General features: G+C 38.6%; 1 protein-coding gene across 1 annotated transcript; it reads left to right on the top strand.

The window, feature by feature from the left end:
• Positions 1–205: 205 nt before the first annotated feature.
• Positions 206–3587, top strand: LOC105389871. The gene is made up of 4 exons (XM_038118759.2): positions 206–348; positions 1647–1715; positions 2406–2479; positions 3383–3587. Exons 1-4 carry the CDS (start codon positions 307–309, stop codon positions 3585–3587), a joined length of 390 nt encoding a protein of 129 aa, XP_037974687.2. The 5' UTR covers positions 206–306.
• Positions 3588–9638: the final 6051 nt, after the last annotated feature.

Here is a 9638-nt window from a genome sequence, read left to right as displayed (position 1 = left end):
AAACGATAGTTCTTACTCTAGCATACCTATTCCTTGCCAAACATGCGTAGATGCTGTGTTAGCAAACATCCCATTGGTATTTTGCTTTTCGTTTAGCCAATAGGGTTACAGCATCCAAAAAATTTACCAATCAGGATCTCCTGCTGCACCGAAACTAACCAATAGGAATATTTATAGAAAGTACAAGAGTTTCGTGGCAGAAAGGAAACATGCCTTGTGCTTTACAAAGTTAAAAATAAACAATTATTGTTTATAGTGTAAATATAATATGAGAGAGAGTTAAGTAGTGTACATAAAAGTGGAATTATGATTATAGTGTATATTGACATTATTCTTTTAGTAATTTTGGTAAGTTGAGTCATCTTTTGTTTGCTTCTCATTTTATAAACAATGAAACTAGGTTATAATACACACAATATAACATAATTATTATGACGATTACGTAAAGCAAAGGCTGCCACTCTGTCCGTGTAATTACAAGGTTTTATTAAAACCGGTCCTGAAAAGGGGACCGTTTTTTGAAAGAACTACCTGTAAATAACTTCAACGATGAGTTATTTTACATACTTTAATGATCAATTTACACAATTTTCATGTAACTAAGAAATAATGAATTATCATTTTATTTAAGACAAGGCGTTTAATCCAATATTCGAGGTGACAGTCTAGATACAGATAGGTAGTATAGATACCTAAGTTTTAAAAATATCTCGTAATTGTCGTCTCCAAGTAATTTATCACATTCGTTATTATTTCATTCATTGACGGATTGAAACAAACAAAAAAGAGTATCAGTTAAGGTATATTTTTTTAAAATGAGACATGAAAGGCCTTACCACAAAAACTTAGACAGTATTTAACAGATGTTTAGCGCTGTCGAACGCCTACAAAATCTGTCACATTTCGTTTTAAACACTTGTTAAACAGTGTTTAAAGTTTTTTGTGGTAGTACAGGAATAGTTCATCGTATCAAACACACTTGCCAGCAACTAGACGTAGAGAACGGTAGGTTTAATTGAAAATACAGAAGCTGAAGTTGTAATTTACCGGTCGAGGGGAGGAGAAGGGACGTAAGGGGGGTATGCGATCCATTCGCGGCACGTACACTGAACGTTCCCCTGCAATCTAGACTTCCGTAACTTACACATTTTTATTACTAGCTACTCTTTAAAAATTCACTCGAAAAATGCCAGAGAAATTGAACTGTTCGGTGCAGCGAGCTGCGGAATTTCCAACAGTTATTTATGTATGTACCGCTCTCCACGGCGCACCAATGTGAATATTGGCACACTCTATTTCAAAATTGATAATGCAATGGGAAGCTATAAAGTGTACTTTTGAAAGTACGGATTTCTCATAAACTAGACGCTATCGCCCACTATCAATCGTCTCCCACTTTTCGGTCCTGTGCCGCTCTTCTCCGCTGTCAGCTGACCATCTACTAGGTGGTCTGTCAACACCACACCCGAAATGGCAGTTTGGAAACTGTGAATTGAAGCTGCAACATACCGGCTGGCTTGCACGAAACAATAAAACGTATTTAAATTTATTGCTCGCTTGCTTTGACTGATCAGGACAACAATAGATTTAAATGCGTTTGTTTCGTGCAAGTCACCCTGAGTGATGATTTGTTCTGTGTGTTCCAGCTGGTGCTGTCGCTGTCGACGTGCGCGTACTGCTGCCTGCGCGTGCACCGCCTGCGCCAGTCGGGGCAGGTGAGACAACTACACGAGCAAAGAAACAGTTCCACTTACGAAATGCAGACACCAAATATATTTTTTTTGTTATATTAACGTTTTTACTTAATAACATTCAGATGCGTCGTTAAATAAACGTAAATGTTGCTTTTTCCGTTTAGGAGTAATTTGGTGATTTTCTCAATGGAACGTTTTCATTGCCCGTGAGGTGTACTACTCGTGCGAATTAAGTGTGCACCTGACTGACAAAAACCAGGTGTCATATTAACTAACTCTGGCGTGATCGCTGGTTCTGGCTGGCCAGGTGCACAGTTAATTCGCACGAGTAGTACTAATAAAATACTCCCAACATTCAAGACTGAAAGTGGCATAACTTTAGAACGGCTCAGCCGATTTCTAGAAGGCTCAGGGTAACTTTATCTTTAACCCGTAAACAAACTAAACAAAAATCGGTTCAGCCGTTCGCGACCTACGGTACAAGCAAATAAGTGTACACAGACTCTTTATACTTATAACACACTTATTGCGTCGTGGATAAAAAAAGAACGTCTTTTCAAGAGCGTTAGTTCATTATTTTGAAAAGCACCTACTAAGTAAATAACATGAATTCAAATAGAACTGCTTGCAAATAACCAAATTGCCATCACAATATTTATACTTGGTATTTGTCTTTGATTGATTACTTATATTCAGCTATTCTTCTTTCAGCTGACAATACTGCTTAGACCTACCAAAGTAATATTTTCAAACAAGAAAGAAAATGACGGGAATGACGAACTAAGGTGAGTGAAGTGAATACGTTACTCTAACTTATGAGATAAAATAAAATAAGACCTCACTCGCATCTTGGCAAGTACGGTCAGCTGCATAAGTAGCTATACACTTCTGTACCTTGTCAAACTGACTAACCATCAATGTTTCGATTAAAGCCGCGTACAGACCGGCCAAACGAACGCCAACGAACGGGTTTCGTTGACCTTCGTCGCTGCAATCTGCCATGTGTACTTGTTATTCTATGCCTGTATTATGTATGATAAATATCGATCGTTGGGCGATAGGCGGTTTCAGGTTGACAAGGTACAAAAGTGTATTGCTACTTATGCAGCTGACTGTACCTACATAATACGAATAGTTGGCAGGAGGGCTTTGAACAAGCTGAGTTCCTCGAAACTGATAGCAGTTTGAATTTGTGTTCGCAAGATGGCTGCGGGCAACTGCAATTACATCGGAATCAACATAAAATACCACCGACTACCCACACATCTGTGCAGCAATTACTCAGCGTTTTACGTTAGCCAGAGTCCTGTATTCACTGTATATTTGGTTGTATTTTTGGTAAACCAATTAATGACCAGAAGTTGTCCACTGACCAGAGGCCTAGTGAAAGTTTTTTAACCGCTTAAGTCACCCTTTTCCTTGCATGACACCTGAAGGGCTAGCACGGGGTGCAATTAAGACGTGACAAAAATCCCCGTTGCGCTCGCTCTTGACGCTGCTCGATGTGAGTGAGCGCGATGCAAAACTTTTGTTTTAAATGCGTCCTGTGCTAGCCCTTCTGTTCGACATTCGTGAGTATTTGTTACGGTCTCCACTTTAGCAGTAGCTACTCGTATCGCGTATATCAGTATATAAGTTCATAATTACTGTCTTACAAAATTAACCATCTACTTGTACAACCCTTGCAGGACGGTAGTGGCGTACCGCAACCCGTTCACGGGCGACTACTGCGTGCACAAGCACCGCGAGCCGCGCGGCTACGAGAACGAGATGGCGCGATGCGGGCCACGCGGCGAGAGCGAGACAGCACGATGCGACACAGAGTCGGCCGACAGTGGGCTCTCCGACGAGTACGAGCCGCTCAACGTCGTCCCGCAGAAGGTGAGAGAATGAGATGGCACGATGCGGGGTGCGTGGTTGTATGAGCGAGATGGCACGAAGTGACATAGAGTTGGTCGACAGCGGGCTCTCCGATGAGTATGAGCCGCTCAACGTCGTGCCGCAGAAGGTGAGCGAGATGGCACGATGCGGCGCAAGAGGCTGCTAGAGCGAGACGGCACGGACCACATAGAGTTGGTCGACAGCGGGCTCTCGGATGAGTACCGTAGAAGGTGAGAGAAGTACAGTTGTCTCTACCGATGAAGCATGTCGAAGACAATTATAGCAGCTTGTTGATGATGATGATGACCCTTTTGCTGTATAATTTTAGTAATTCAAAATGTAAGGTGGTAATGTATGTAGTTAATTGTGTGGTTGACTAAAAAAATATCTTCCACTATGTTACCAAACTCGTGTTAAACCTGGACAAAAAAGTGATAAAATATTACTTACCTTATGCATTTAGTTTATATTTATACTATTTGCTTCCAGATCATAGAGCCGACGCAGCCCGCGCCGCCCGGCACCGCTACGGACAAGAACCGCGTCAACAAGACCTGGAACTGGACCTACAAGGAATACCAGATATAGCCACCAAGTTACTACAGGGGGATGAGAGTAAAAACGCAATTATTTTGAGATAGAAAGTATAGTATATTATTATGTAATAGAGATAAAAATCTTCAACATAATATATAACGAGTTATGAAAGTCGTGATATACTTAGATATTTATTCATATAGCAGCAATTTAATAATAATACAAAATATGAAGCTCTAAAAACTGGATGGAGGTATATAAAAAAGATTTGCTCAAATTATTTGATCAAACTTACTATATAATATACTTTCAATATTCATCATGATTCAGAATTACTAATGATAACACGATCAATTTATTAACATAAAATGTTAAATATCAATAGATATAAATTGTGAATGCAGTCATGAAAAAAATACTATATTTGGCATAGACTTAAATAGGCGATATCTTTGTATTCGTGCATAATTTAACTAAACCAATAAAACATATAAGGAAGGATGTGCCAAAGTACATAATGCAATTTAGTAATTATATCTTTATCTTTTTATTATTATACCTAGAGGCCGCCTTTTACTCCCTAGAGACACAAGCATAGGTATTTTTTTTTAAATATCGGAAACTTCAACACTACGTAACCTAATTATTTAAATAATTAAATAACTACCCAGCCGAGAATCGAACTAAATTAGTTTTTTCGTCTCGATGATTTCCTACATTACATAATATAATAATATTGATTTACCAAGTTTTATATTTACATCAAATCGAAATTCGCTGTCGCTCGCTCTTACTCTAGCAATAGCTATATTAGTAAAACTTCTTAACATAAAATGTAGGTAATATTATGTAGACTACTGTACACACAGTTGACCTATTTCACATCACATTCTTTATAAAAGTTACCTTCCAAAACTGACACTAAAAATATGAGTAGCGCAAAGTGCAAAGATCTCTTCCTGCATAAATCCTAGAGCACACAAGTCACCGTGTTTGCTGATTAAATTTGTTCGTCCGTCGCCATATCACACGAGGGCACGGATCAGCATTCCGGGGCGGGCGGGGCGCCCAGAGCCATCTGTCTGCCTGTCTCCACCTCAACCAATTCTATTTCATGTGAAATGGAACGTCCTGGCCGATCATGATCTCCTGGTCACACAGGTAAACGTTTCACAGATACCTATACCGGAAGGCGTTGCGTTAAACAGCCGCTTCAGTGTTCAGAATGTGTCTAAGTTATAATGGAAAGGTAAGGGTAAATCCTCAGGGTTTTTTACTGCTGAAAGATATGGGTTCTGTTCATAGACATTTGTTTCTGCAAGTATATAGCTATATGGATAATTTATGAAGTTTATGAACCTATAAGTATAAAAGAAATTACAACTTTTTTGCTACCACTTAAGCGATGTTATCAGATAGCTCTTCACTAAATTCAAAAGATTCCTATCAGATACTAGATCAGCTTAGACGTTTCAGTTTCAGCTCTCAAGCATTTCAGCGAATATTTCTTGAAAGTGCATCTGAGGGATTCCCCCACCGCACTATGCAAGTCAAATGTAAGAAAAACATAGCCGGATTGACTTAACACATTTGCATGACACGACCCGCGCCGGCTGTTATTAGAAGACCTAGCGTGGGACCTGGATCTAGACCGACACTTGTGTGGCTGGAATACTGCGAAATAACACAAAACGGGACTAAGCCATTTTCACAAGATATACCATGTGACAGGCGCACTTTAGTTAGACCATTATATTTATAAACATAATATCGCCAATGTACGTACAGTAAGTTTCCGACACGATATTTTTTTAACCAACAATTCAAAATAAACCGCATTGAAATCGCTTTGTAGGTAACTCAGTATCAGTAGCAAATAGAAGAGGTCAATTTTATAATCATCCGAAATGTATGCTAAAGTAGTTAACCATGAACAAAAAGAGCTTTTGTAATTATAAAGCACTCTGTTTGATGAAGGAAGCTAACTACATAGCGCTTTCGAACTTTTAAAAGTTTTGACATCGAGTTAAAGTTGCACGTAGAAATTTTCTATTCAATGAATACGGAATTAAAAATGGCTTTTACTTCACTTAAAAGAAATTTAAAAGCTACCAAATCATAGAACTTTGTACTGACAATAAATTTATGTAATACCTTGTCAAACTAACAAACCTCCTGTTCATTCTTTCAAAGATTGACCGTTGGTTAGTTTGAACATAGAATAACAAGTACAGTAGTACTAGTGCCCGTTATTTTATGGTTTGATATCCTAAAAAAGGTACGTAGGTATAATCGCATTCAAGTTGAGGAACTATAAAGTTGTTTGGACTGTACCATCGCTCTATCCCTACCGTAGGGACTATAAAATTCACTTCTGCAAACCTTATTTCTTTGTAAGTGAAATAACCTTATCTTCCGTAATTACTTAAAACGATCCAAAAATCCTATTAAACTCAGATTTACATCGTTACTTCGTTGAAATATTCAAGACCTTACTGAAATCCCTTTCTGAACATAAAATCAGTATTTCGTTATTTTAGCTGCGGGCGAGGACACTTGAAATATAACTTTAATGCTATAATTCTATAAAACTGAAGTAAAAGATCGGTGAATATATATCATATACTTACATAGTAGCAATATTAAAATCCGACGGCATCATACGAGCAGGGCTGTGTTAGAACGGAGAGCCCTGAAGACTTTCTGCCAGCCAAGAGCCAAGTCAAATACCTCAATCAAATCTTAATACCAAGTGAAAGTAATTAAGACCCTCTCGGGCTCGTGTCTGCGGGGACAATGATCGATGACACGTGTGATGGACGAGCCTCCCCCCCCTCCCCCCTCCCCCTGCTGCCACTTCCTCACCCCCCCTCGGCCCTCGGAGGACTCACGTCATCATATGTGCACTGATTAAATCTCAGGGACCAATTATAGTTGACGCTAAGCCTCGTTGGGGTTGATTTATTGATCACGACTACTTAAGAGTATCTTTTTTCTGATGGCAGTTAATTACTCTACTCTTGTTGCCTGGGGATTTGTTTCATGCAGGGTGTCAAAATGGGTACAGTAAGCAGAAAGAGGGTGTGCCACAGATTCTTTCTGACAAACTTTTGTTTTAAGTAAGTACTTAAGAATATTCCCTAAAAAATTATCTACTCTCCGTGGTAAAAGTCTCGTGACCAACAAACTTGCTGTGGGGTAGATTATTTTAATACTTGTTTCGAAGGACCCGCCTAGATCCTGAAATTAGTTTTATTTATAAAAAGCTGATGCAATGCCTTCCTACTTTCTTTAAAAAAACTTTTTCTTTAAAACAAGCGAAGCTCGCGGGAAACCATACTTTCTTATTATTTATGTTATACATAAAAATACATCTATTTATTAACATGAAAATTTTGTTTCAAATCTTTTTTTTACAACAGATTGCCTCACGCATCGCGCAAAATGAATGGCCTCCTCACGAGCGCTAATAGAACATTAAAAATTAATTGGATTTTTAATGGACATTTCGCTGTAGGCGGAATAAAACAATATTAAATTTGTAATTTACATAATTTTACGGTTTCATAAATGTAACTTTTACAAAAATCACGAGATACAAAGATATTAACATTTTTATAGATATCTAATCTGTTGAGAGTGTATGTGGTTTGAGATCGCTCAAGCAACCGCAGGCAATCAGCAGACTCGGATATTTTTATGCGGCGTAAAACCGAGCAGCGAGACTCTTATCGAGTAAACCCGCTTTAGAAGCGGGACTTACTCCTTCAGTTGTTCTATTGGTGTATTGTTTTACAAATTTAAAAAGAGTAAGAGCTGTACCAAATTTTACAGGTATGGGTAGAAAACACCTATTACCCCGTAAGTGAATATATGGAAAACATCGTGAGGAAACCTGCACATCTAGATTCTAGATGTGTATCCTAAGTGCATTGTACTTATCCCAAAACGGCGATATGGTTCGCAACCAGTGTCGCGAGCATAGGATTCGATACTATTTTCGAATCTACACGAAGGGTCACTTTTACCGAACGCTAAACGTATTTAAATCAAATTTTAAATACATTTTGTACTAAAGGCGTCTTGCAAAACAAAGTTAAATAAAAGTAATCTATGACCTCTTGCTCTGACATTATACTGTCAGAGCAAGAGACAAACTATTTAATTTTATTTAACTTTGTTGTGCAAGACGCCCTAACTGACAGACGTATGACAGGCTACTAAATACGTTTAGCGTTTGGTGAAATTCCACCTAACATATGGAAAATACAAATGTCATGATAGTTTACGATACGCAACGTTAACGGAGGATCGAAACTTGTGCTCACAACTCTGTTCGCAACCTATCACGTGAGTACAAAATATGCTGCGAAAAGTGGGTGGCTCGCTTGTGAGCTACCTCTGACTACCCCTTCGGGGATTACAGTCGTGAGTGCATATGTATGTATGTATGAATATTTAATATACTTAATAACTTAATTCTTATTAAGTATAATACGAGATACGAGTACTTAATCTCCCTACTTAATCTAGAAGTGTGTCGCAGCGAACTTGGTCGGGAGTATCTGTAGCCTGCGGTGGCACTGTACTAATTACTTTGCTATCTAGAGTGTCAGTGCCACCGCGTGAGTGTTAGTGCCCCCATGTGAGTGTCGTGCCCCCACTAGTGCCCCAGTGCACCACCTACTGCCTCGAGGCATTACGTCGTTTAATTAGTAATGCATGCATACACGCTGAATTTAAAATGAAGGTGCAGATTTTCTTCCTTGTTATAGGGCAGGATAAGTATTTTATTACTGTATTAACGTGTTCATTGCATTATTTATACAGTTTAGGTCTTCAACTGTTTTAAAATGCCTTTATTTTAGGAAAAATGTTAACGTGCAAATTTAGAACTTTCTTTCTCCCTAAACATCTTATTTTCACACTTCACTTAGCACAATTCTTTAGAAAACGCTTTAAATACTTAATTGTAGCACTTTCTCACTCAAGACGAAATCGCATTTCCGAAATAAACTTGGTCAGCTCGCAGACGATAACTTAATGTGGGGAGCCATTACGGTGACGTCACGAGGGCGTCCCACTCCCGGCTAATTAGCGGGCCGCTTGTACAAACTCACCTGAAGCAGTGGCTTGCGGCCTCCCACTACTGGGCTTCTTCACTTGAGTCTGTGTTCCTATGTGTGTTGTGTTTAGTCTGTTTTAGTTTATTTAATAGTACTCATAGGTAGATGCTATCAATAACACTCGTATATTAGCCCAATCTGTCTCAACAGCAGACTATAACTCAAAGATACAAGTACCTATACGTTAAGAGAAAAATAATAATAATAAGCCCCGTTAAATGCTAAGTGATAAGGAATTAACACCGTCAAGACATCGTTGATAAGAGTCAACAATCGCCAGTTCCACCAGGAACTTTATGGGTGGGATATAGACTTTATGAAAAGTCTAACTCCCGAATTCATAGAGCTTTTTGTAGTTTTACAAAATCTTGTTGTGATTAAGAATTTAAAGTTTTTGACT

This window comes from Plutella xylostella, chromosome 16 (genome assembly GCF_932276165.1).
Source record: "Plutella xylostella chromosome 16, ilPluXylo3.1, whole genome shotgun sequence".
NCBI classification, from domain to species: domain Eukaryota; kingdom Metazoa; phylum Arthropoda; class Insecta; order Lepidoptera; family Plutellidae; genus Plutella; species Plutella xylostella.
The sequence above is the reverse complement of the archived record's forward strand: the minus strand, read 5'-3'. Positions and strand labels throughout refer to the sequence as shown.

Coding starts and splice junctions, on each gene's coding strand:
- LOC105389871 (XM_038118759.2), top strand. CDS start 307: ATGATTATAGTGTATATTGACATTATTCTTTTAGTAATTTTG. Junction 349..1,646: donor TTATTCTTTTAGTAATTTTG/GTAAGTTGAGTC, acceptor TGTGTGTTCCAG/CTGGTGCTGTCGCTGTCGAC. Junction 2,480..3,382: donor GACGGGAATGACGAACTAAG/GTGAGTGAAGTG, acceptor CAACCCTTGCAG/GACGGTAGTGGCGTACCGCA.